General features: G+C 41.3%; 1 protein-coding gene across 1 annotated transcript; it reads left to right on the top strand.

The window, feature by feature from the left end:
- LOC308384261 (E3 ubiquitin-protein ligase RNF19A-like) lies at positions 1–27,989 on the top strand. The gene is made up of 10 exons (XM_080862733.1): positions 1–152; positions 18,995–19,871; positions 23,036–23,244; positions 23,399–23,543; positions 23,672–23,834; positions 24,124–24,238; positions 24,413–24,571; positions 25,335–25,554; positions 26,157–26,300; positions 26,425–27,989. The coding sequence occupies exons 2-10, from the start codon at positions 19,264–19,266 to the stop codon at positions 27,209–27,211; spliced, it is 2,550 nt and encodes an 849-aa protein (XP_080718859.1). The 5' UTR covers positions 1–152; positions 18,995–19,263; the 3' UTR covers positions 27,212–27,989.
- The last annotated feature ends 8 nt before the right edge of the window (positions 27,990–27,997 follow it).

The raw sequence follows: 27,997 nt of genomic DNA, 5'->3' as shown, positions 1-27,997 counted from the left end.
CGCGGTAATCAGACTCGGGGAATGTACCTCGGCTGTCCTGCCAGGTTTTTTCTGCTGCTACACATTTTCAGGTACTGCTTCCTGCGAAATGGAGACAACGGTGTACACTTCAGCTGTGAAGTAAAGGAAAATCAGGGGGAGGTTGTACGACGGTAAGTTTTCACCTCGTAGCTCGAACCAGCTGAGCTTTTGTAAGATCAGAACTTCCTTCTCTTCGAGGCTGCTGGGATGCTAGCAATTTTTTTTTCTTTTTTTTAGCTTTGTTAGCTTGTAAAATTTCCTTGTTAAAGTGGTGGTCGACAGAAACCTTTATCCGACACCAAATAAAGGTTTACGAGCGCGAAGGGGTGCTTATATAAACCACCCACTTGAAGTATTTGTTAGTGAGTGAGCATTTGGCTTCGGCTCAGCTGCTCAGCAACTCTTTGGGCGATTAAAGTTAAGTCACTAGCCACCCGTAGCTAGCAGGCTAACCCTGGTTAGCCAAGTGGAAATTGTAAACAATATTAGATCGTTTCTGCGCTGAGCTCCACACGACGAGTAAGGTATCTCATGCATGAACGTTTTTACTACTTTTAAAATAAGTTGACAGAGCTGGGTCTTTCCAGCTTTTAGTTTAGGGCTCTAAAAGCCGTGGCCACAGTTGAACTTTCGGAAAATATGCAACTTTAGCCAAAGTTCTTCTGCTTTTGTGTTTTGTTAGACATTTAGGCTAATATATATGTATACATATATAGTATACATGTATGTATGTATGTATGTGTGTATGTATGTATATATATCTATAAGTGAAGACGGTTTACTTCTCTGTTTTGGGGGTTGTGGGGGAAGGTTAATGATTTTACACTAAGTAACCTGCATGTAAAATCAATTTAACTATTACATTATGATCTCAATACAGATACTTCTGTACATTGTTTACTGCTGTCGCTTTGTATCACTGTTTTAATTAGTAGTAGCATATCAGTTGCTCAGTCCTTCCTCGATGGCGGTGCTGACTTTTAAAGCATGCATGTTAAATAAATTCAGGGCATCTTCACTGGGGCTTTCCGTCAGTGAGTCACGGTGCTTTTGCTTGCTCTTGATCCCCTGTAGCATTTCACTTGAACAGAATTAATTCCAGATTTGGGATTTGTACACAGAACCAAACCATTTGTGCTGTAGCTTTAGGAAAACTTGGTCAGTTCGGTGTTTTAATGTAGAAACTCAAACTTTACTATTCTTTCAGCGGCACAAGTGACTTGGTTAGTCAGCTTTTTTGTTGCTGTAGTACTACTGCCATGTTACACATAAATATATGTTATTGTTTACATCTCTTGAAACTAGGAATTTGTTTTAAAAGAAATATTACACATATCTTATGCACCTGCTATTTTCGGATGAGAAAATCTGTTTTTAAAAAATGTATAAATAAATAAAGAGATGACTAATAGAGGTCAGCCCCTCGTGGAAATTCATCAGAGAACTTTATTTACTCAAGCATGATTTGCATTTTTCCTTATTACATGATCAGAACACCTTAGGTTTCTGTCAGGTAAGGTAACACCGACTCATTGTGTCCTCGCCTGCCTTGCCTTTAATAAAAAGTACATTCTTAGCTAGGTAAAACCCTTGACAGGTGTATTGGTGGTTTCTAAAAAGTAGGTTAAAATGTTCTTCTTGTACTTTTATGATATAATACATTTAACTTTTATTTGCAGCCAAGTTTGGGGACAGAAAACAAGAACTGGTTTCAGCTGATGACTAGTCTCAAATTGTCAAATCTGCTGAAATGAAACTCCTTCAAAGCTTCTTGGTTTTATTTTATTTTATTAGTAACCTGTGGCCGAGCCACAGAAGACCCTTGAGCTGAAGCAACATTTGCTCTATTGCAGTATTCCCTCTTATCTTATTAGAATGATACACGTATGTTGACTTTTTCTGTGGCTTGTTGAATGAACTAGCAAATAAGTATGTGCTGGGAACTGACAGAGAATATTTAAACATCTTTTTTTTTTTTTTTACTGTCAAATAGGGTTAATAGGGTTTTTAGGGTTTTCTGCTTGTGACAAATGATTAAAATGTGAGTCTTTTGTTATGTGGGAACAGTAATAGGTTATATTACAGCTTTATCTTTGTGTTTATGATTATGTAACCAGGAATCCAGATAACATAAAATAGACTTCTGAAGAATATCGTAGTAAATGTGCATAAAACTCATCCTGGTCTTAAAGCAGGACATATTTTAATCTTCAGCTTAGTTCTGTTATATCCCTTCTACTGTAGCTTTAGTAGACTTTGGCAGTAGAATTTCAGCCAAATAAATTTAGAGGCTGTGAAATCAGTGTGTCCATGGCATATATTGCACAGTGAGCCTCATCTCTGCTGGTGAATTGTGAGTCGTTGTTTATGGGGGTTTCTTTCCTCCTTCATTGTAGAACAGAAATAGCTAGTGCTGTCCCCCGCCCCCCCCTAAATTCACCAATCTGCTTCCTGCTGTTTATAGTGAAAAGTCTTTAGCGGACAGTGGAGGGACTGTTATGTTATGTATTGATGATGAGATGCACAATGTGGAGAACTGAAGGAGTGGATTCCCCTAATGTCTCCTGTTCTGCCCTAAAGTAATGAGTGTTGGCCCCCAAAAAATATGACTTTCGTTCCTGGGAATCTCTTGACATCATTCATGACATCTGTGTTTGCCCTTTCACTTGCTGTAAGACTTTGGCTTTGTAATGTTTACATCAGGCTGGCATTATGTCTTCATCACCAACTTTGCTGTTAACTCAGATGATTTAGAGGGTACATGAGCTTCTGTGGTATTCTTGGAGGAAGAAGAGCAGGACAGTTAAGACTGAATGAATAACTCGATTTCAGACAACAAGTCATTATTGAACTATAAATTAGTAACTAACAGTGGACCAAAAATTGGAATCCTAAATATCGACCTACGTATGCCAAACACTTTAGGAAAGCATCACCGGTCTAGTGAATTCAGCACAAGGAGGTTTTTTTTTTCTCTTATTTATATAGTTATTATTTTTCCCTTGAAAAGTTTCCTTTCTGCTTCCAATCATGGTCACATTGTGGCACAATACATGTCCTGCCAATGGCTTTATACAAATCCACTGACCCGTAATGATGGTAATGCATCAGCAAAGAAAGGGAAGAACATGACTTGCATCTAGTAAATATGCTGTATTTCCTAAGAGAGTGTGATTCAACTATAGAAGAACACTGCCATTCATTTGAAGTAGGCTTATTTTAAAGTTTGTATTTCTTTTTCCTCTCTGGTTGCTAAGTATAACAGCTGTTTTCTTGTTAAATATTTGCATAAGTCAAACACCACTGTGTCAGTTTTGAGCACTGTAAAATATTTTAGGTACTTTCTAAAATAAAGACCTGGGTGATATTTAACTGCGGTTTCATATTTGAGAATTAAAGGGGCGGCGACACAGGATGTGACTAGCAGCAACCAGAAATGACGCGGATAATGATATTCAGCGATTTCAGGTGACAACCAGTGAAATAACAGCTGGCCACGTAAAGGTGGTGTGTCCCCGTCCAAACTAAGAGATGGTATGGATATAATTGATTGACATGTGACAGGCTGATAGATTAGAGAGTTACTTAGGCAGTCAGAGCATCAAATGTCCACTAGCCCTCAAACACCAGCTAAGGAGTGAGGTACAAAACGCGAATTGGTTTCTTTGTTAACTGGAGACTAAAACTGAATGCAAGTATCACGTTTGTTACAGTGATCTCTTGAAAAATCTGCTCGCTGAACATTTCGCGTCTGTCGTAGCTCATATGTGTCTGTATCTATCTGATAATGTGGTTACTTTGGGGTAGGGCTGCCACAAACGATTATTTTGACAGTCGACTAGTCACCGATTATTTCTACGATTAGTCGAATAATCAGATCATGCATCCATTGGACGTAAAACATACAGTTTATTGCACCAGCATGCATCTGCTCTTATATAACTATCATTAGCTTACAGCTTGAAGTGTTTAAGGTATGCGCTAACTAAAAATAAAGACAAGATGATAGTTTATTAAATTTTAATGACATCTCCAGATTGTTTCGGTGGAGTTTAATAAACTCAGCCGTCTGCTCCTTGCTATCTAAAATATAACAGGACACCGGAGTATACTCTCGAGTATCTCATACTTCTGATAATCAGTTGTCTGCTTGACGTTTATTCAGCTGTGTAAAAACTATAACTTTATTTCTCAGCCAAACCGATTTACTCAGGAACAAATAAAATATATAAAAAAAAAAAAGCCAAACAATAACATTTTTAAGTTATCTAAGTGACTTATATTAAATGTTTAACCTGAGTAGCGAAAGACGGCGGTGGGTTTGAAAACGATTTGCCGGGAGTCCGGTGTTCTCACAGGCTCGAGTGAGCCTTGAACCCCGGCTAGCTATCGAACTGGTGGGTAACAGACGTCTCAGAAAACGTCGAAGCGCTTTTGAAAATATGTGGTGTCCTGATAAACTGAGCAGATATTTGAGGTTTACACAGCTACATTCTCGCCTGAAAACATGTTAAATGTTTATTTTGTGACCCAGAAAGAATAATAAGAGTAATATTAAAACTAACTAGCTGCCGCCATTGTTGACAAATGCGTTGGGCCGCGCTATGAATTCTGGGACACAGCTTCTTCTTCTTCGGGGTTTAACGGCAGCTTGCATCCTTGTACATGCAGTGCTGCCATCTTCTGTTTCAGTCCGTTATTACACTCTTAAATTCTACTACTTATTCCTGCGTCTTTTGGGATCTTACAAAGCTTCAAACGACGCGTCGACTATTAAATTAGTCGTCGACGATTTTAATAGTCGACGTAATCGGAACTAGTTGACTAATCGTGGCAGCCCTACTTTGGAGTATATGTCATGTTGGAAACTGAAGTGTACACAGCATCCAGTGACACAGACGTGCATTGCCATAGCCAGTCAGTTGTGAAAGTAACCACAAATTTCACAAACGTTATTGGAAGTTAACACTTGAATTTTCAGAGCATCTGGATAGAAATCACCAAGCAACTTGGCATTCGTGATGGTATTTATATCCTTTTGATTGATTGCATTGTTTCTTCTTCTGCCATTTTTCTAATTGACTGGAAGAGAAAGGATCACCTCGAGTAGAGATATCCCACTGCTAACCAGTGTTTTGGCGGCAGTGCGGGCAAACCATGCATAAGTATAAATGCTGACAGCGGCGTTGGCTACATGGCAGGCTCTGGCAGGCATAATTTCAGTTTTGTTTGTGTGAAATGAAAAGCAGCGGCATAAAGCCAAAGATGGGCATTGTCAACATCCAACTAAAGTAAATGTTGTTAGGTTACAAGATTTACTTGGTTATTTCTTTATTTTATTACTTTTAAAACTTTATTTGGTTCTGTTCGTTCAGGCTTTTAACACAAACCTTTTAACGTCTTTAAAATACATATTTCCCTGATGCTTAATGGAGGACTGGACGAGGGCATGCTTGCTAAGGGTGAAAACCCCTCTCCAGAGGCCCTCTGTAGACCAATACCTCCACAAAGAGACACAACCATAGCACTGTAAATTAACCATAAGCCTGATCAGAGGGGAGTTTAGGCCTGGAAAGTTCTTCAACAACCCTGTGGTTATGATGGCAGAGTTCACAACCCTGCTGTGCTGCAGAGAGAAATTTGCTCTCAGCTCTGTTTGGAAATGCTTAAGATTTCAGTCGGTATATGGCATTAACCGTGCTGACGCAAAGCTCGATGCACAACAGCTCCGTGGTTGGGTTCATTATTTCCCGTTTATGGTTGGATGAAGCAGAGCTCACTCAGAGTGTCTAATGTCCATTCTTTATAACACAGCCTTATTATTTACTGTGTTTATATTACAATGTGTTGGCATGTAGAGCTTAAAGAAAAGTTTGTTTATAATGTAGCTTTGCAAATAGTTGTCTTTTGTTTTGTGTCTTGACTTGTGAAATTTAAATGGTTCATTTTTCTCGTTTATCTTTGTTTGAAGCTCACAGAGATGAATAGATATCCCTTTGTGAAATAGGAAAATGATATCAGCACTTCCTGTCCTAGGTGGTAGAAAGTCATATTTCCCTGCTGTCTCCATGGTGATACATGAAGATGAATGTCATAATGACATGATAGAGTTTTGCTACGCAATCATTGCACTTCAAAAGAAGCTGTTGTCTCATCACTGTGTAGCAGATACAGTGGAAAAGTACCTCGCCCTGTTGCCTGTGACTCTGTTTAGTAAATAGTGCAGCATCAGAGGCATTCGCTCATGTACAGCCTGTCCCCACTCTCTGTTTAATGTCAGACATTATTATTATTATATTTGTCTGGCAAATAATGGGCTCAATAGAGTCATTACCCTTCAGGTTTATTTCGATGTCCAGCTGAGAGAAAGTTGGCCTACACCTTATGAGTGCGGGGAAATTGAACAATAACCAGTTTGAATTTGCTTCCATGCGTCTGATCCCGTGGATAGAAGCAGTGACAGCTGTACAAAAGTTAAATTATTTCTTCTTGGTGTGATATGTAAACACAGCTATGTAAAACAAAAAATAGATTTTCTATAGCGTTTGTCATCTAGTCTCTGGGCTGTCCCCTGGCCCCACGCCATGAACTTTGAATGCATTGTCATGATCAGGAAATCTGTCCTCAAGCTGGAATGTAACCAGAAGTTGGCGTACGTGATAAACACTTTTCTGAGGAACATTCAGAGCCACTTATTTCCAGTCTGGGATGGTAAAAGTATTTTTATCAATATCCCAGGGAGCTTGCATCATCTTTACCTAAATATAGACTCACCAAACTCACCGCCAAAGGTTTTCCTCATAATGCTATCACATTACCAAAAAAGCACCCATAGTCAAGTGCAAACTATTTTAAATCAACATGAGACGGGCGTCAGATGATGAGAGCCGAAATGTGACGGACTGGGTTCGGTTCAAAAATAGAAAAAGTAGATTATAAAAACAAAAACTGGCCAATTCATGATACAGGAAATGCCACATCTGGGTTGACAGCTTAGCTGTTTAAAGTACAGGACCGTAATTATGTTAGCCTAGATTCCCAAGGCACAAAACAAATGTTTTCTGGTTCATTATGAAGGGTGTGTGACTCTGGGTTGGGAGGTGAGAGAATTCAGCTAGGCACTCAGTGAAACAGATATATAAATGCCAGTTTAATCAACACAGTATTTCTATTAGAGTGTCTAGTGTGCTGTCCATCAGCAAACATTACAGATTTATGTGCCCCAAATATTAGCTAAATTGTTATTTATTAGTAAAATAAGTGACAAAATTCCTCTCTGAGTCTGAGTGCACCTCGTTTGGGGTAATTATGGTTCAACGATGGCAGTGAGCAGGCAGTTTGTGGGCAGCTTTGAACTGCCCATTCACCTGCAGTGTGTCAAAACTATGTGGTACAACCGGTCTGTCGCTTGTCCAGTTGTTGGTCCATCAGCATTGTCCACTGTCTGCGCTTTTCATGCTGTATGTATTTATTTATTTTTAAATCTTTGAGGTGGGGGCTGTTACGCAGGTCGTAGAGCGCGTCCTCTACCAATTGGAAGATCGGTGCATCGATCCCTGGCACATCCTGCCCATTTACCCTTGAGCAAAATGTTGGTGTGTGAGTATATCCGAATGTTGGGTATAAGTGCTTAGATACAGTAGAGTATAGTGTAGTATAGTATAGGGCTGCTCGATTATGGCAAAAATGATAATCACGATTATTTTCACTGAAATTTAGATCGCGATTATTTGACGATATTTATTTAACCCTTTAAGACCTACTATAGAACCAAGTCCGCCAGAGCTTATATTATTTTTTTACATGTTGTAGTGCCATTTGTGGGAGCATTTCAAGTTGCTAAATAACTGTTATAGCCCATATTTTAATAATATGTATGCATTAAGTCCATAGTAACTACATTAATTGCAAAAAAGTGCAATAAACTACAAAAAAATTGAAAATCGTTTTTGTTTTGTTTTTTTACATATATTTCTACTTGGAGAAATTTAAGAGGCTTATCCTTCAAAACTTTAAATACAAAAAAGTTGCAAAAAATAGTTTACAACAACAGGAAATTTATTTTGAGTGTCTTCATAGTTTTATTTTGGAGATACACCAATTTTTATATACACTGCAGGTAAAACAAAAAAAACAATCCTATGATGCAAATTTGCAAAGAAAACAGCAGGTGCATCAAAATAAACTATTTCCAGCAGTGCAATTCGAGTTCTAAGCATCCCAGAAACTATTCAGAAAAGTCAAACATGACCAGTAGAGGTTTTTAAGGTCTACAAGTAAAAAACTACATTTCCGCGAAAATGACGTCACTTCCGGTTTCGGCCAGGAAATGGCGGACATGAGACAGTTCGCGCTGACCTCTGTTTCACTGTGGGAAGTGTTATGAACAGCTGATCGGATCGGCAAAGCGTGTTTCTGGAATATTATGTTTTTGTTCCTGCAAGCGCTTTTTATGCAATTTTTGCAAAGCTATATGTGGAAGGAAACCGTGACCGAGGACAAGCTGATGGCATAAGTTGTAAGTACAACTCCTCCGGTTTCATATGCAAAACAAATTATTGCGCTAGCTTACGTGGTTCAGATTCTACAGGGATTTAAAAGTAGTTACACAAAACGGAGCGTGCTGCTCTGACCGGATTTAAAGGGTTAACAATGACTTTAAAAAATAATATAAAATAGTGTGCAACACCACTGAAGTTTTTTTTTTTTTTTTTTTTTTTGTTTTTTTTTTTACCTCTCTTTTCAACCAACGGCAGTCACTCTCCTCTCCAAATAACTTCTGCTTAGCTTTCCGAGCTTCCCTCGGGTCCTCTTAATCAGCGGTCTCCAACCTTTTTTGCGCCACGGACCGGTTTATGCCCGACAATATTTTCACGGACCGGCCTTTAAGGTGTCGCGGATAAATGAGGGAGGGGCTAATAATCGGCTCAGTCATTTTTAATGATCGTTGAAAGCCCAGATCGTAATCGTGATTAAAATTCGATTAATTGAGCAGCCCTAGTATAGTATGAATGTGTGTGAGATTTGGTGAATGAGGCTTGTAGCAGAAAGCTCTTTGAGTGCCCAAATTGAGTAGAACCGTGCTATATATGTACCAGTCCACATCTCATGTTTTTTTTTTTTCCCTTTTCTTTTGTTATCTACACAAACAGATCATGGTGTCATAAATAAAGCATTATGGCTCTTCTTGTATGTAGTATACAGCTTGTTGAGCGGCACTCATGTGACCAAGTGGAATAATAAATAAATCAAGTTGACAGCAATAAGTTATGTTACTGTAAGTGCAGTAAAAACTTCCCATATGGAAAAGAAATAGTAAAAACTTATATGTGATTACTCATGAAAGTGGCACTTTCTCATTACTTTCATATATTTTTTTAGTAAGTATACAAAACATACAAGTTTCATTATATAATTTTTCAAGGGATCTTATATGTGTTTTCACTCTTGTATGCTTTTCATACAAATTTCATACAAGACAGATACAAACTTTATAAGATTTATATATATCTTTTCCATATGGGTTCTGAGCAAGGCTTATACTGAAATGCAGAGAAAGTGTCGTACTAACTACCTAGAAAGGGTTGTCCTGTGGATTGTTTCATTGTCACTGATATCTGATCTAGTTTCGTGAGTCTGATATTGGATTCAAATATTGAATCAGTGCAGTCCAAGTCTGTATAAGCAGCTTATGACCCAAAATCTATAAGTCAAGTGTGTCACATTCAAAATACCTGCAGTACTACAGTAGTCCAGACTGTAATACAAACACTTCGGTTTGTCAGGCGCAGGCAATGCTTATGACTGTTATTAGTGAAGCCGTTTGTCATTCTGTCTTTTTCACAAAGCAATATTACAGCAATAAGAGCTACTGAAGAAAGAGACACAAGAGACGCTGGACTTTCTTATTACATAACACAGATAATGACAAACTTTAACTCCAAGGACATAAATTGAAGTTGATAAAAGGTGATAACTTGCAATACATGAAAATATTATTCCAATGCTAATATCAAAATTCAGTCTAAAATTCATATTCTGCTGTGTGTTAAATGTGATAATATTGTATCATTGGGTCTCTGGTGAGGTTGATATGTGTCCTGTTGTTTTCACTTTATCTGAGTTTAAGAGCTACTTTTGGAATAAAAATATTATATCATATGGAAAACATTTAATATCAGTTAATATGTACATTAGATTAGAGCTTGTCCACATGTCTGTAAAACCAGTGGTGACATTTTGATTGGATTCGAGGGGATGAAGCGTTCCACTGGTGTGACCTTACCGCTGAATAGATCAGGGTGATTTTTCGGGTCAGCACATGGTATTAAATGAATGGAATCATCATCAGCGACATGTTGACTGTTAGATGCTTTTTTTTAAGCTGATGGACTTGTTTACCTTTGGAAGTGGAAGAAACACTTTGTAATGATGGTACTGGAAATGGTTGGAAAAGGATGTTTGTTTGGGCGAGGGCCAGGGGTTCTGTTTATAACTTATCAATAGTTCAAAAATGACCAAAAGTATTTATGAAATTGAGGCTTGATGTGCCAGCATGCACTCACAGGGCAACAGCGTAAAATGTTCCATTGCAGTTTGGCTGTGCACCTAATTGTCTCTTTGCAAAATTACAGGCAAGAGAAACCTGGATTTATTTCCTTTATTGCAGCTCAGCAGCCAACATGTTATTGCTCTGGTCTCAAGAGCTTTACGTGTTAAAACCATTACCGCGGTAACGCCAAGTGACACTTTTTACTGCTATTTCCCCTTCTTCATTTTGACACACAAATTATAGTGTGGCTCCAAATGAAAGGCAACTATGTGGCCTTACACTGACCTGCATCTTCATTTGAAAACCATGGGATTAAATCATCTCACGATGGTAGTCATAACACTGCATGAGCTGATGCGAACTTGGCGATTTCCTTTAAGAGTTGACTGAAGACTGAAAGCATTTATTCTATCTCAATAGGATTTTTACCCTGAGGTTGTCTCAAGAACTGGGACACCATCCCAGTGTGTAAGCCTCGCTTGCATGTGATTGCCCCTGAGCCACAAAACCTGAATACATGCATGTGCGTGTGCTCGCACAATCGTGCATACTGACCTAAGTCACATGGAAAGTCCCGCTCAGGCTTGGCACATAGAAGAGGAAGGATTTTCCAGTTTAATTATGCCTGAGGGTGTAATTTCACGTTGACTTGTGGTTTGCTTGAAATTGCTCTTCTGTCTTGGTAAAAATTTCCTCTTGCTCCATGTCTTGGTTACTTCGCCTGGTGTGTCATTACATTGTGTTATAATGTAGGACTGCAGGATTCAGGCATCACCTACACTTGTGCTTCCCATGTTGCGGTTCGCCTGCTGTATGATAACTTGCCTTCAGGGTCCCTAGTCTAATAGGGCTTTGGAGTTGACGTCACGCCGCAATGCATTGTGGGAGCGCAGCGCCATTTTCGGGGTCTACGAATCAAAAAAACACACTGTGTTGGAACGACGACTACAAGAAAGATGCTTAAAAGCAGCTCAAAAGAGAGTGAACTGTATAGAGACCGATTGCGTCCAGAGGCGAAGCAGCGGTACTTGCAGAAAATAGCGTGCATTGGAAATGTGGACCCGTATGAAATACAGCCGTGGAGTAGAAACCCCGAACACCTAGCGCTACTGACGTAGCCTGACATATTTTCGTACCTTGTCTGTGGAGTCAGCGCGTACAAGTCGTCATTCAAACAAAGGTAAGTCAGCTCGAGTACTGCGTGTGAAATGCGTTTGATTTCCCTGCAAACATTCACATTAGTGCAGCATAAATTCATTCATGAGGGGAAATTACAGTGAGAACATGTGGAGGCTGTTAGAGGGATAACAGTGAGTTCAGTGCATTGATGTGACATTGTCCTGAAGGATTTAGTTATTCTTTATGGTTAAAGAAATTGCACTAATTTATTCATATTTATTATAAATAATCCTAATTATACATCTTGCTTCCATGTTTGTATCCTGTGTCACTAAAAATACATTTTATTTTAGTTTTATACATTGATTAATGACCTGCAGAATCTCCTTATCATATTAAGTGATTCATAATTGTCACTTTATGCTTTCCCCATCTCTAAAGTGATGACATCCTTGCATTACATACTTTAGGTTCATTCTCTGCAGGCAGGTTTCTGACAGAGAACAGACAGATTTACACTAACATGCAGCGATGGACACATAAAGAAATGAAAAATCACATGTATGTGCTAACTTTCTAAACACTTTGTTACATTTATGATAAAGTAGATAAAACACATTTATGTCGGCCATGGCTCATTAGTTCTTGTCTTTAAATGAACTTTGTCTGTGTGTGTTTCAGGTGCTGCACTCTCAAAGACTGAATGAACCAGCATTGCAGCCATGGGTCACTGTGAGCATCACAGGGAAGGTTGAAGTCGCCCACTGCAGCTGTATGGCCGGAGTCGCAGAGAACTGCAGCCATGTCGCTGCTCTTCTGTTTAAAGTAGAAGCAACAGTCTTGATCGTGGCACAAGGACTGTTACAGATGAACCTGCTTACTGGGTTTTGCTGGGTAATGTGACCAAGATACAGCCAGAGGTTGGCCATAAGATAGACTTCTCCTCTTCAGCTGCCCAAAAAAAGGCTCTTGATCAAAACATAAACAGACCATCCGTAGTGACAGGTAAAAGAAGCCGTCCTCAAAAAAGGAAAATCCCACCTGCTACTGTGGAGGAGTCTAGATGTATGCCTGTAGTGCACTGCCGTGTAAATAATTTGCATTTACTGAATATGTACTGACTGAGTCCCACTGTTCAAAAGTTGAATAAAGAAACAAACTAATTTTTGCCTCTTTTTATTTTATTTTATCAAAACCACCTTATAGAGCATCACATCAGTAACAGTGTAGAATCCATGTCATTTATAGTTTACAAATGACAAAATGTTTACACAAAATCATGAGTGTTTACATGATATCACCCACTACTAACATTACTTTATTTACTGTATCTTTTGAAAAAATAACAGCACAAGACTTAAGAACAGAACATTTAACAGGAGCAGGTTTCATTCTTCCCTGGTTTTATTATCACACTGTTCACCAAACGCAGCAAACCTTCACCATCTTATCCAGGAGGGTCACCTCTTCACCCTCACATGGAAGAAGTAATCTGATTGGCATGGTGGTTTGTTTGAAGCAGGTCCCTCGTGTAGCGCTGGGACCCAGTCACGATGTTTCATCCATTTCATAGGCTGGTTTGCTGCAATAATGCCAAATAATTAGCAACTCTATAAATAGACGGTAGTTCTGCAAAATCACTCAGTAGGATGTTTGTTCTAATTTGCTATGAGCTCAGAGTGCATTGAAAATGAAACTAATAGGCTATAAAGAGTGATATGAACATATTTAGAACTTACCGGAATGAAACTGTCTGGAGCACCAACAGATATTTGGAGATGGAAGAGAACTGGAGCTCGTCTCACAGCTGCTATCCAGGCTGGACGCCTTCGTTTGCTAACATCGATACACGAGCTGCCTCATGTTGCTTCCAGGTTGGGAAAGAATGAAAAGATAAACCCTTTTCAAGCTTATTTTCTTGCTGGTCGTGCGATCGAACATTGCAGCCGACCACACAGCAAATACGAACCATGGCTGTTGTGTGTGCCTTCGCTCCCTTTTCACTTGCGCTAGACCCCCAAAATGGCGGATCGGGCCAAAATCCTTTCCACGCCCACCCCCGTGACATCACGCTCCAAAGCCCTATATATGGAAGATTTACTGCTTTTGTTAGTCAGTGACACACTGTGCATGTGTCACCTTGCACACAGCAGCTTTTCATAGTTTAAATTTCAAATGCAGAATCTCTTATTTAAAGAAAGTAAAAAAAAAATGGAGTCACCAGTTAAGGTGTATTCTTCTTTACAACTTTCATTCTTTGGCTGCAATGCTACAGCCTAATGAGATGCAATTATGGTTGGCACGCTTTTTCTCCTTTATCTTTATGTGACAGTTAAATGCACAGCTTAACGTAACATTAAAAATACTTATGAGGTAAAGTCAAGAAAAAATGTCTGCTGGAAACGTCTAGTCTTCTGCACACTGTCTGTTTGTTGTAATTTCTTCCTAGCAACCTGAAGTGCTGTACTTAACAAATATAAAGTTTAATTATTGACCTCAACCAAGTGGTTAAAACAGAAAGAAATACTTCTATATTTTGTGTCATATGATGACAACAGTTGTTAACATTTAAGGCTGGACCAATTCAACATTTCTATTTCTAAAGGCTCCAGTGATGAATTTGTTGAGACCGGTTATTTTATACCAAATCTTGATGATTCCACATGGATTTCAGTGAAAAGATTGAGCCCACCATTACACAAATATTGTTGTGTGGATTTTAGTGCTGAGAAAACTATCGTTTGTGGGGGATTTCACACATCAGTACAGCTGATGTGCACGTAAACTGAAGGCTTCAGTCACACAGGTCTAGAGACCAGTTGGCAACCACCAGTCATGAGTCAAAAGTTAGTAATTATTAGTAAGTAAATACTAAGTTACTAAAGCCCCATTTAGTGAGTCCCCTTGTCCTCAAGGCCTGTGCCCCCCAGCTGTGTGGAGTCTTTCATAAACTGTTTATGCTGAGTCTGAGTCTGCAGAGGGTCCCGGTGATGTGGAAGACATCATGCCTCGTCCCTGTACCAAAGACGCCTCGTCCCAGTGGCCCCCAGGATTACAGGCCCGTGGCACTGACCTCCCACATCATGAAGACCCTGGAAAGGCTCATCCTGGACCAGCTGCGACCCATAGTAAGACCACATCTGGATCCCCTTCAGTTCGCTTATCAGCCTCGTCTCGGAACAGAGGACGCCATCATCTACCTGCTCAATCGTGTCTACACCCATCTGGACCAGCCGGCGAGCACTGTGAGGGTCATGTTTTTTGACTTTTCCAGTGCTTTCAACACCATCAGGCCGACCCTCCTGGGTGATAAGTTAGCAGCGATGCAGGTGGATGCTTCTCTGGTGTCCTGGATTGTTGATTACCTGACAGGAAGACCACAATATGTACGTCTCCCACAGTGTGTGTCTGACAAGGTGATTAGCAACACAGGGGCACCACAGGGGACTGTCCTCTCCCCCTTCCTCTTCACCCTCTACACCACAGACTTCAGCCACTGCACAGAGACCTGCCATCTTCAGAAGTTTTCTGATGACTCTGCGGTGGTTGGATGCATCAGCAGGGATGATGAGACAGAGTACCGGGCTGTGGTCGACTCCTTTGTCACGTGGTGTGAGCAGAATCATCTGCAGCTCAACGTGGCAAAGACCAAGGAACTGATCGTGGACTTCAGGAAGACCAGGAAACACTTGACCCCTGTTTCAATCCAGGGGGTCAGTGTTGACATTGTGGAGGACTATAAATACCTTGGAGTACACATTGACAATAAACTGGACTGGGCTAAAAACACCACAGCACTTTACAGGAAGGGCCAGAGTCGTCTCTATTTTTTGAGGCGACTGAGGTCCTTCAACATCTGCCAGAAAATGCTGAGGATTTTCTATGAGTCTGTGGTGGCCAGTGCGATCCTCTATGCTGTTGCATGCTGGGGGAGCAGGCTGAGGGTCGCAGATGCCAACAGACTTAATAAACTGATCCGTAAGGCCAGCAATGTTGTGGGGATGGAGCTGGACTCCCTCAAGGTGGTGTCGGAGAGGCGGATGCTGTCCAAGATAAAGACAATGTTGGATAACACCTCCCACCCACTCCATGACATGTTGGTCAGTCACAGGAGCTCGTTCAGTGAGAGACTGAGATTACCGAAAAGCACCACTGAACGACACAGGAAATCATTCCTGCCTGTGGCCATCTCCCTGTACAACGCATCCACTTAACACACTGTTTGCTGCTACAACTACACATGTTTCTTTTCCAAATATTTATTTATAAGTGACTTATGTATGTATGTATGTATGTATATATATGTATATATTGTACTATTCTTAGTTAGCGTATTGTCTGTCTTGTCTTAATGTTGGTTTAAAATGGAGCACTGTAACAAAAAATAATTTCCCCCAGGGATCAATAAAGTATTCTGATTCTGATTCTGATTATGTAGGCCTGGAGAGCAGTCCCATCTGGGAAATATTCACCAAGCAATAGTGAAACTCTGAAGAGTGCATTGCAAACCAGTAAAGGCTACAGTTAAACTTAAAGTAAAAGTTGCACTGTTTTTGATACATGTTGGTTTCAGTGGGAGGGCACAACTTTTACTTTGAAAGTAAACGTTTTGTCTCACTACCACACCTTGTTTAGCTTGTGGGTGTCTGCAGATAAGTTGACATCTTTCATGCAAACTGCAGGTGACCACAGCAATGTGCGAGCAACCAAAGCAATAACCAGAGGCAGCACCCTCTTTGCAGCCAATTTCACCCAGCAAGCTCCAGCAACCACTACACATTTTTCCCTAATGACCGGAGGTTGCCAAAGGGTTGCCAGCCAGTCTCTTGATTGGTGTAATAAACTTGTACATCAGATAAACATATATAACTCTACTTATTAAACTAACAAATGGCAACAGACTTCAGATAAAAACAATGAACAGTTAAATATTTATTGGTGTTTATCTGTTAGATTTTTATGTCTTTAGACTGCGGCATACTGCTGTCATTTACGGTCATAGTTTCTCCTCTTCAACACACACGCATGCACACACACACACGCACGCACACACACATATGTAGAGCTGCCAAGAGATAAGTGAAATAAAATACTATTCATTGAGTTGATGGCAACACTTTATATTACAGTAATGCAGTAAAAGCTTCCCAACAACGGAAACATCAAAGTAACTTCCCCCTTGCTGTGTGTGTGAGAAGGAGCAGCTTATCATTAATATATATGAACGTTTATGCACTAAGGGTTATCCTTATTTACATTATTCATTATGTTAATGACACAACTGGGAATGTGCAAGGAGCATCTAACTGCAGGTGAAGGGCTGTGTAAATAAAACTGGCAGCTATTAACCATAATTAAAGTCTTTTATATTATAATAACATTTGCATTGTAGCCATTAGGTATGAGGGCATATGCTAATGGTAGGTACTTATCAGTTTTGTCCCAACAGTAATACAGATACAGTCCTGCATCTGGTTTAATACATTATGTGTTGTCAGATGTACGTTTGCCAGTGTATTGCATACATCTGTCATGTTCATACGTGCGTTTCAGGATATTTGTCTCTGAAGAGATGGGACTCTTATGCCGTGACACTGTCTGCAGACTACTGGCTGTATTTAGAGCTTGTAGATGTGCAAAAAGTCAGCCGAATTTAGTATCAGTCAGCATCAAAAGGCTACTGGGATGCATTTGAGTTGGTTTTTTTTTTTTTTTTTTTTTTTTTTTTTGAACCTGCCTGCTGCTAAACTGGGAGATAAAAATGGCAGTTTGGGATCAAGAGTCATTTGATCCAAGCATCTTTTTTTTTTTTTTTTTTTTTTTTTTTTTTTTTTTTGGATGTTTGCAGATTTTATTGGGTGTTGTCAGTCAGAGCTGAGTGTGAGCACCTGAAAGACCGCATTTCTGAATTTTATTGCATTTATAATCTTTTAATGGCCTTTTTAAAATGCTTCAAGCTCGTGATCAAACCATTAACCAGATTCACTGAAAGTGTTAAAATGTTACATTAATTTAGTTGAGTGTATGTTATTATTAGGTGCCGAACTGAATCTGGTTTCAGGCTCTGCAACTAAAGACTTTTTTCTTTTTAGCCTTCCCCAACATTAAAGTAGTTGATGCTGACTTCGGCCTACATGCCATGGTACTTAAAGGTGGAAAAACAGCAGCCAGTCAGACTGAGGTTTGTAAGTTACGAGAGTGCATATGGTTGCTTTGTCCCAGTTTAGATTTGCAACAGGCTTGTTAATTAGTCACCTTTTGGCTCCCGCTGGAATTTTCCTGAAATTAGTCCCTAATGGCAAACACAAGTTTGCAGCCTGCAGCAGCCAGTAGAAATCCCTTTTGTCCTTTATATTGCTTTAGGGTTTTTAAAATACTTTGCAATTCATGATACAAACATGAGCACAGTTATACAAACATGAGCACAGTTATATAGGACATGTCAAGTGAGGGCAAACTTGGAAAGCGTTGATTTCTGTAATTCTGTTTATTTATTTATTTATTTATTCATGTATTTTTTTTTAAATACTGCGAGAAGATAAAGGTGTGGAAACAAAATTGTGTTTAGAAGAGCGTGCATATTTTGCTGAAAGCAAAACAATCATGGTAAATTTTGTGTTGGATGGATTGGATAAAAATAGGCCAGGTCAGGTGGAAGGTGGTTAGGATTAAAAGAACTTCATGAAGCATTTTTGATCTCATTTGCTAGATTGGATTAGTCAATGAAATTTAAGACTTGCCTCTGTTATGCCTGTTATTTTGACCCTTAAACCCTTCACATCCACCACAAGTGCGTTTTCACGCTGCTTTTACAGGTGAAGAGCTTATGCTTAAGTTGTGCAAACAAGCAGTGAAAGTACTTAAGGCTAGGTGAGGCTGCAGAGAACTACAGGCACAGCTGTGGCTGCTTTTGAGATCTATGGTGGAAACGCAGGATTTGTCTTGTTTTGCCTACACTTGACTAATACACACTCGAGGGAAAGCATGCAGCTATGTGAGAATAATAGCATGCACACACTCAGAGGCACAGAAGACACGCCTGAGAAAATGCCTGCAGTCTGCCAGAAAACTCTTAAACGTCAAAGAAGTGGTTACGCTTTAACACAGAGGCCAGTGAACAGCCTCACGGATGGCTGTCTTGCTTTTAAGATTCTCTTTAGTTGGATGGTTGTTTTGCATCTTGAAATAGTGTTGCCTCGTTTTGCAGCCAAGTGGTTCTGTTTTTGCAGCAGATAATTAAAAATTAATGCATTTGACTTCAGCACAGCACCTGATATTTTCCCCTCTCTCTTTTTTCCTCAGGTTTGTGGCCTACATCTGAACTTGTTCATCTTGGCCATAAAGGAACCCCTTAAACTGGTGTGACTTAAAACAAGGGCAGATCATCTCACACACCTGCACACCTCCTAAATCAGGTTCCTGCCACCATGTCCTAGATAGCAGTCTATTTCCTGAGCATCTTCCTTAAACCCTAGTCCCTCTTTCCGTCTTCCTTCTCCGTACCATCTCTAATCCCCGATCCCAATGTGGTAATTGCTGGTCACAGCACCAGTGGCGCCCAGTTTGGCGTGATGAGCAGCCTGCACCAGCAGCATCATGGCAGCACAGGCTCAGAGCGAGATCTTCACTCTGCTGGCTCCTCTGTTAGCCTCCCCACAGTTAGAAAGACTCCCAAGAAGCGCCGTCTTTCTCTCCATGCAATCTTTGGGCGCCGACGCCGGCCCGAACGTGACCCCAAGCGCAAGGCGAAGGCTCTGCAAGCTGAAGTTGGGGTGGATGGTGTCGTCAGCCTCGAAACTGCACAGGTAGAGACTTTGCAGGATAAAACTGCAACCAACTCTCCATTAGATGTAGCGTCAACTTCTTCAGTGCCAGGGTCTTCGTCAGAGCTGCTGGAGTGCCCTTTGTGCCTACTGCGCCACGCACGCGATCACTTCCCAGACATCATGACCTGCCACCACCGCTCCTGCGCAGACTGCTTGCGACAGTATCTGCGCATCGAGATCTCAGAGTCACGAGTCAACATCAGCTGCCCCGAGTGTGCTGAGCGCTTCAACCCCCACGACATCAGGATGATCCTGGGAGACCGAGCCCTCATGGACAAGTACGAGGAGTTCATGCTGAGGAGGTGGCTGGTGGCTGAACCTGACTGCCGCTGGTGCCCAGCCCCTGACTGCGGGTAAGAACCACAGCTGAGGGATTAGATGGCCCCTGAGTGAATAACACACAGGACTAGTTGGTGTAGTTCAAACATAATACACAAGGCAAAAACTTGGGAAATGAAGGCTTTTAGATTTACATTCAAATGTAACTGAAGAGTAGGAAGGAAAGTTGAGATTTGCAGCACTAATTACAACAAGGCACGTGTAAATTTCAGACAGCTTCCAAAATTTTAAGCCTGTGATATTATCCTGAAAAACCTGCAAATTCATATGGGCCAAAATCTTAGTTTTAATTACCTGAGATGTGCCTGATCTTCTGTAACTTTGATTAAACCAGTGCCCAACTCCTAAAATAACACACTAAGGCAGAAGATCAAGGAAATTTCAAGACTGTAATCTGACCCTGTGAAGTTTACTCCAGCTTCTGCATTGATGTCTCGGCTAAAAATAACTCGTAGCAATAATAGCCGCATTTATTCTGTCAGTCAAAAGCAGCGAGCAGTCAGTTTATGATGATGCCCGCTGTGTTCAGACTGCAAATAGGTGTATTTTACTTGTTCTTCACTGGCCTGTGCACTGTATGTCCTCTACTGGCCAATAACACGCCGTTTTAGCTTCTGTACAATTAAGTCCTTCTTTCTCCTGATTGGCTGTACTTGGCTAGCTTGTAACCTTGTGCTTCTAAGCACCGCCTCCCATCAGTGTAGCTGTGCCTTAAATGACCATATAAGGAAATTCATGATCAGCTGACATCAGACTAGAAGACCCACCACACAACAAGCATTTTGAGTAGTATAAAGGTTTTTATATACACGGACCAGATTATCTGAAATTATGGCAGTGTTTTAGTATAAACATTCAGCATCATGTGACAGAAAATAAAGGAAAGCATAACACACCCTTCAGTGATAATAATCTTAAAATAAGGCGAAAAGTTATTTAACCTAAAATAACAAGTTATAAGCTGAATGAAAAAAGACAAAACAAAAACCCTATTTCAATTATTAAAGTTGGAAAAAATTTGCAAGTATTGCAAGTTGCTGGTTTGGGGTAAAAACGAGCTCTGCAAACCTCCTAAAAATGTTAATATACTGCTGTTTCTTGCAGTTGGAAATCTTTCTTTTTCTCTCTCTCTCTTATATGTCAGAGGCAGTACTGGGTTAAGGTCAGTTCAGGGTCTTGTATGTTTCGAGCCGGGAGGGACTCAATAGTTTGCTCACAGGGTCCTGAACTGACCTCCATACGTCTCTTGCTTCTCATTGCACCATTAGGCCGTGACTGCCTCCATGCACACAGCATACGTGTACTGCTAATGTACCCTTACATCAGTGTGTATTTGGTTTTGCTCCAGGTGCTGGCTGCACTATTTTGTTGTTTTTTGCTTTGTTTTTTTATATTTTTGCTCCAGTCAGCCATGATCAGTTCAGCTCTGTTGTTGTCTGCTTCAGAAATGGTTTCACCCTTCACTCACTCTCATGATCGTCTTGCATCAACAGTGCTGACCCTTGTCTGCTGGAATAATGGCTCTTTCATGAGTTTGTTGCAACTCAGCTACAAACAGCTCGACTCTGGCTTGCTGCCACTCTCCTCGCTGGTTAATGCTCTCAGTCTTTATTGTTGTATAATTGTGCAAATTACTGGGCTCTGTTGGTCAGCTCAACTGTGAAGTTTGTCAAATTTGAGTCCTCATTATTCCTTAAATAAACAGCTGAATCATCTTTATGCAGTGAAGTTTTGCTCAGTTTCGGATGGTGTCCTATTTAGTTACATGCAAGCATAACCGAAACAGTTTTTCTATTTTGGGCAAGCTTGGGGTTTCTTTTAAAAGTTGAGCCCAAGTATATCACTGTAGGTGTTACACTACCAGTTAAAACTGGTTGAATTATGGTCTGACAGTAAAATGTATGTGAGGAAAACAAGATGGGGATAATACCAAAAGGCCATTTGGCAATATTTTACCACTTTTTACAACGTGCCATCGGTTCACCTCACCAAGGTGTTAGTGTAGACTGTCTAGAAACTGTGCAGACTGGCTGTTTTGTTTAAGTACATGTTCACATTCAGCCTCTACTGCTGCTTGTCAAATGTGTCAATAAGAGGATAACAGAGTTTATCTGTTAATGCTTACATTCACTTTCATTTCTTTCATCAGAAACTTGACATGTGATGAATAGTTTTATATATTTACTCTACTGCTTCTATTTTTTTGTATTTCTTTTTTAACTTCCTCCTTCCTCCACTGACCTTGAAGAAATGTTAGATGTAATTATATAACTTTGCATTTAAGATAACTCTAATCTACCTTTTGTAAGGTTAGCCTTAAGGGTTTAGTATGACTAACTTGTCTTCCAAACTTATCATTTTGCTTCATTCGCTAACTTATAAATCCCATTGATTCCCACCAAATAGCGTGCCTCTTTAAGTTTCCAGCTGCAGTTGCTGTTGCTCCCTTGCTGTCAGCTGATGTTAACGGCTATATTAGATTAAATGCTCATCTCATGTTAACAAAGATCTTGACTCACAGCTGTGTACGTCAGACGGTGCTGCAGCGTCTGTTTAATTTGAGTTTGGTTTTTTTTGTCTTTTTTTCTTGGGAATTCATCCTAAACTGAGCAAGAGGCTCGTCCTCCATGTTCTCCTCACACAATCACATTTAGAAATGTGGAAGATGATCAGGGTTTGAGTGGAGCAACTAAGAGTTCCTTACAAGCTGCTTGCTGTCGCACTGTTTTTGCTTTTCCTCACGTCCCCGTGATAACCATCATGCAGGATCCTGAATGCCTCTGAGTTTAAATGAAGCTGTCATATCTGCTGCGGTATCTAACACAGAAACCATCCCCCATGTCTCACCCCTGGAGGGACACGAGGGGGGCTTTGAGTCAGCAAGCTCGGGGGAAACAGTCACTACCATTCATAATATTCTTGTCACTGATATAAAAGCAGGTTATTTAAAGCAGCAGTTGTGATGGGATATAAATGACTGCTGCAGCAACGGGCTTTTATGGTGTCACTTTGTCAAGTTTTATGTGCTCATTTATAAAAAGAAAGCCCTCTAATAAGCCACTGTGATGACTGATGTAGGTTGCTATGGTGATATGCCATCCTCCAGATTTGATTATACCTGTAGCGGCAAGTCCATTCTGTCTCACCAAATTTTATTTACCATCATTTCTCTTTTTAGTTATGCAGTCATTGCATTTGGATGTGCCAGCTGCCCAAAGATCACCTGCGGGCGTGAGGGCTGCGGGACAGAGTTCTGCTACCACTGCAAACAGCTGTGGCATCCCAACCAGACGTGCGACACCGCACGGCAGCAAAGGGCCCAACACTTCCGGCTGAGGAGTTTCAGGTCGTCCTCACTCAGCTACAGCCAGGAGAGCGGCGCTGCAGGTAGCCCACAGATAGGTGCTACCATACAAAGCTCTCAGATTAACCTGACCTGTTCTTTGGCATTACACATTAAAGGACACTTGTGATAAATTCACAGTGCACAGAAGCTTTATCATTTTAAGCACAATATTCAGTCTGTTTTATTCTGCACCAGGTGATGACATCAAACCATGCCCTCGCTGTGCAGCCTACATCATCAAGATGAACGATGGAAGCTGCAATCACATGACCTGCGCCGTCTGCGGCTGTGAGTTCTGTTGGCTTTGCATGAAGGAGATCTCTGACCTGCACTATTTAAGGTAAGACTTCCTCCGCCCTATGCTTTTCTTATTTTTTAGGTTTCCTTTAATATTTACAGCTTAATATTTACAGCTCTCTTTTTGTCTTAGCCCTGTGAAACTATTTTATCTCTCTTGTCTCCTCCCAGTCCATCGGGCTGCACCTTCTGGGGGAAGAAGCCGTGGAGCAGAAAGAAGAAGATCCTGTGGCAGCTTGGCACATTGGTGGGTGCTCCTGTGGGTATCGCCCTTATTGCTGGCATCGCCATCCCTGCAATGATCATTGGCATCCCTGTCTATGTGGGCAGAAAGGTGAGAGCTCCCAGCAGGCAACAGGGGTACAAAATGTGTGTATTCAGAGAAGTGAGAAGTGGTGAAGATCTTGCAGATTAGTACAGAGAGGTTGTGTTATGCCTGTTTTTTTTGTTTTGTTTTTTTTTTTTGTACCAGTTTTGTGTTCCTAGTACAGTATCTTGCATGTAACAAGTTTGTCAAATGTCAGCCTTGAGATGTGGGGACAAAAGGAGGTGTGTGTTCATCATTTGTGGCTTTACTGCAAAGCGTGTGAAGTTAAATCATACTGAACAATTATTCCCATCAGATTCATACTCGCTATGAAGGCAAAGACATCTCCAAACACAAGAGGAACCTGGTGATAGCTGGCGGCGTGACGTTGTCTGTGATCGTGTCTCCTGTGGTTGCCGCGGTCACTGTTGGTGAGGAAAAATGTCTTTTTGTTTTGTTTCACCATCTGTGCCTTCATATTGTGCCTTGCTTGTACCAACACACTGAGTTTAAACATGTTTCGCCCACCAGTATTTTCTTAGTTAATCTGCTTACCTTACCTAAGTGTCAGTCATAATAATTTTTGTTCATGTTGTGTTATTTAGGAATTGGCGTTCCCATCATGCTTGCGTACGTCTACGGTGTTGTCCCGATCTCCCTGTGCCGGAGCGGAGGTTGTGGAGTCTCTGCCGGCAATGGGAAAGGAGTGCGAATTGAGTTTGACGATGAAAATGACAACATAGGCAACGGTGCTGCAGCCACAGGTGAGAGTCTTATACTGTACACAGGCTATGGGAAGAACTTAAAGTCACAGTTCAGACAATAATGATCCATTAATGAATAATTAAAAATGTTGTTTTAAGCACCATGGTGCTCTGCATTTAGCTTAGGTCAATTTTCAGGTTAAATATTTAACAGGGTTGATAGAAAAGATTACTGTATGAGTTTGTTCTCACGGTTAGGAATGCATACCAGTCATTACTCTTACATCTGGCCATGCCTTTGTTTTTATGCGCATGACATTCATTACTCAAAGGGCTGTTGATGGAAGATGCAGAAAAGTATTCAGGGCGTGTGACTGTGTGAAATGACTGGCACGATATCAGCAATTGTGATGAACTAGGGGCTCTGCGTGACGGCGAGACGTGTTGTTTTCTTGCAGCTTCTGTCATCAATGAAAGTCATAATTATTAGTACAGATGACAGCGAAGACTTTGACCTTTTCAGAAACATAAGGTGTGAGACGTGATGATGTCCTTTTGATTCCAATGAGAATTTAATGATGTGTTGTTCCAGGATGCATGGTAAAGTCATACCAAGTTCACTCCTGAGTTTATTACTTATGTGTGTCCACTTTGACATTACTGACCATGCTCCATTTGTATTAGTTTCACTTCTTTGGGCATTTATAGTCACAGGATACAGTAATACTATATCAGAAAGCCACATTGTTGCTTTAGTTTTGTCCATCAAACTATTCTGTAGCCTAATAAAAGCTCACACTGTGTCCCCCTTTTCTCTGGTCAGACACAACCTCAGTAGCGGAGACTCGCCTCAACAACGCCAGCCTCGGCGATGGTGCGAGTGTTGGTGGTCTGACGGGCCTGAGCCTCAGTGTGAGCGGAAGCAACATGGAGCGCTGCGGCGTAAGTTCCACCCAGCGGGATAACATGAGTGACAATGCCAGCACCACAGCCCTCGCTGGGACCAGCATCACCGGAAGCCTCTCGGGCAGCTGCTACAACCGGTAAATGGACTGGACTGATTGTGTGATAAGCACGCCCAGATGAGCCCAAACAGAACACTGTCTGAGGGAAAATCCAATAGCTATTCTAAATTGGTCGTACTTGTGAATGGGTGTCTGTTGGCCCTGTTAATGGACTCCACTTCTCGCTGACAGCTGATGAAAGCTGTGATAGGGTTCAGCTCCCCTTCTCGTGACCCTAAATTGAATATAAGGGGTTAAGAAAACAGACAGATGAATTAAAATTAACCCATAACTTCCTAAATTTCCTTAACTCCTTTCTTTAACTCAGCAGTGCACTCAAAATAAAAGCTATGAGACGTCATTCTTTACTTTCATCACTTAAAAGAAAAAAGCATGTTAGTCTTTTTTTTTCTTTTTCTTTGTATTATTTTCTCTTCATCGTAGAAATTTTGCACTTCTATGTGAGTGGCAAATGGTGCAGTCGCACAATGTTATCAGTGTCTGTGTAGCTTAGAGCTTTCCAAGCTCCTTAGACCATTTTATCAGTGTTAAATGTTTTAGGACTGAAACTACATCGATGGGCTTGTTGTTCACTTGTCAACTGGACTTTCTAGTTGTTTTGACTGCTTTTACTTTTCCAGGATGGAAGTCCAGGCCGACGTCCAGAAGGAACGCTGCAGCCTTAGTGGGGAGTCTGCCACAGTCAGTCTGGGGACAATGAGCGACAACGCAAGCACAAAAGCCATGGCGGGGTCCATCCTCAACGCCTACATGTCTCTGGAAAGGTCAGCACTCAGATTATACACATCCTCCTTGTTCTAGTAGGAATTTGGTGACCTAGATTTGTTAGACTTGTAGGCAGCTGCCCTATGATCCAATAAGTTAAATGTAGGTGATTTGATTTTGCAGAGACAACAGTCTGGAGGTGCAGGCAGACGTGGAGTCTAAGCAGGAGAAGGTGAGACACGGAAGCGCCAGCAGCAGCCTGGATGAAGCCAGCTGTAGTAGCAGCTCTGCTGGCCTGAAAGGAGCTACGTGCTCGTGTCCCTCCACCTGTCGCTGTGCTCAGCAAGCCAACCACTCCTGCCCCTGCCCGCCGTGGTCAAAGGATGCCTCCACCTCTGGGGTCAAAACGAGCAAGGGCAAGCGTTGGAAAAAAGCCAGCAGCATCAGCAAAGGAGAGGCAAAAGTTAACGAGATCCAAACAGACATGGACACTCAGCTTCTGGAGCAGCGCAGCACTAATTCCTCAGAGTTCGATTCTCCGTCCCTGAGCGGCAGCCTTCCTTCTGTGGCTGAGTCGCACTGTAGCCACTTCTCATCTGAGCTCAGCTGCTCAGACCCCGAGACCTCGAGACCGGCTCCTGCACCCTGCTCTCCCCCGATGGACGCCCACCCTCATAATCCCATCAGCGCCTTCAGTGACGTCACCATCACGCCCATGCCAGAGGTGGAACACGACCGCCTGGAGCACTTCCCGCCTCAGATTAGCCACTCAGCCTTCACCTGCCGCCTGCTGTCTTCATCTCCACCTGCTTCGCCAAAAGAGGGAAGTAGCGGGACGTTTCTGTACATCAGCGAGGAGAGTGTTGGTGACACAGAGCCAGAGAAGGATGAGAGCTTGAAGGAGACCATTTGCAGCGCTGTGCAGCCTGTAAACCAAACGAGAAAACGCTGTATACAAACGGACATCTAAAGGAGCTCTTCAGGCATGATACTGCACAAACACAGCAAGCTCAGTTAGCCTTATCACCCAGTGCCACTGTTAAACGCAGGCACCGTCCCTACCCTCCATGCATCTTGGGAAGCTGGTGATCAAGATTAAGGCTATAAATTAATTATATATATATATTTTTAGAAATATCTGAATGTCAGGGTTGAGGTTTAAGTCAGAGATGGAGAGAGAGGGATGGATTTCAGGAGCAACAAGAACATGACCAGATGTGTGACATCTAAGCGAGATGTTAAAGCACCCAGCAGTGCTTCAAGGCCTATAGTAAGTAGAGTTGCATGTACGGGGACAGGTGTGTAAAGCAAGTTATCAGGTGGTGCAGAAGGTCCAGCTTTCATGATGATCTGCAAACTCTTTTCAGTCCTGGTGGGTTTTCCAAATCCCACAAACCAGATTTGACCCTTTCCCTCCCCAAATAAGAAAAGAAGCAGAACTGAAAAAGCCGGATAAGAGCAAATAAAATGTCTTGACAAAACTGAGCTGCTATAAAGAAAAAAAATCCACACCAACTTCTCCTTGAGCACATTAGCAAAAAAGAAAAAAAAAAAACGAGCAAAAACCAGAGGGATGTGTCCCCGCTGTGGTCCACCACCAGCTCTTTCTGTGAATTCTTTAAATGGCAGCGAGAAACGCCGGAGAGGAGTCGGAGAGGAGCGTGGAGGCGTCTGCCAAGCATTTACACTTTAGAGGGACCAGCTATTCACCCGCAGATTTTATGGTCTGCAATCATATATAAGAAAAATATTATCT

Source organism: Rhamphochromis sp. 'chilingali' (genome assembly GCF_963969265.1).
Source record: "Rhamphochromis sp. 'chilingali' genome assembly, chromosome: 17".
Lineage (NCBI taxonomy): Eukaryota > Metazoa > Chordata > Actinopteri > Cichliformes > Cichlidae > Rhamphochromis > Rhamphochromis sp. 'chilingali'.
Note: the sequence above shows the minus strand (reverse complement) of the source record. Positions and strands in the feature narration are given on the sequence as shown.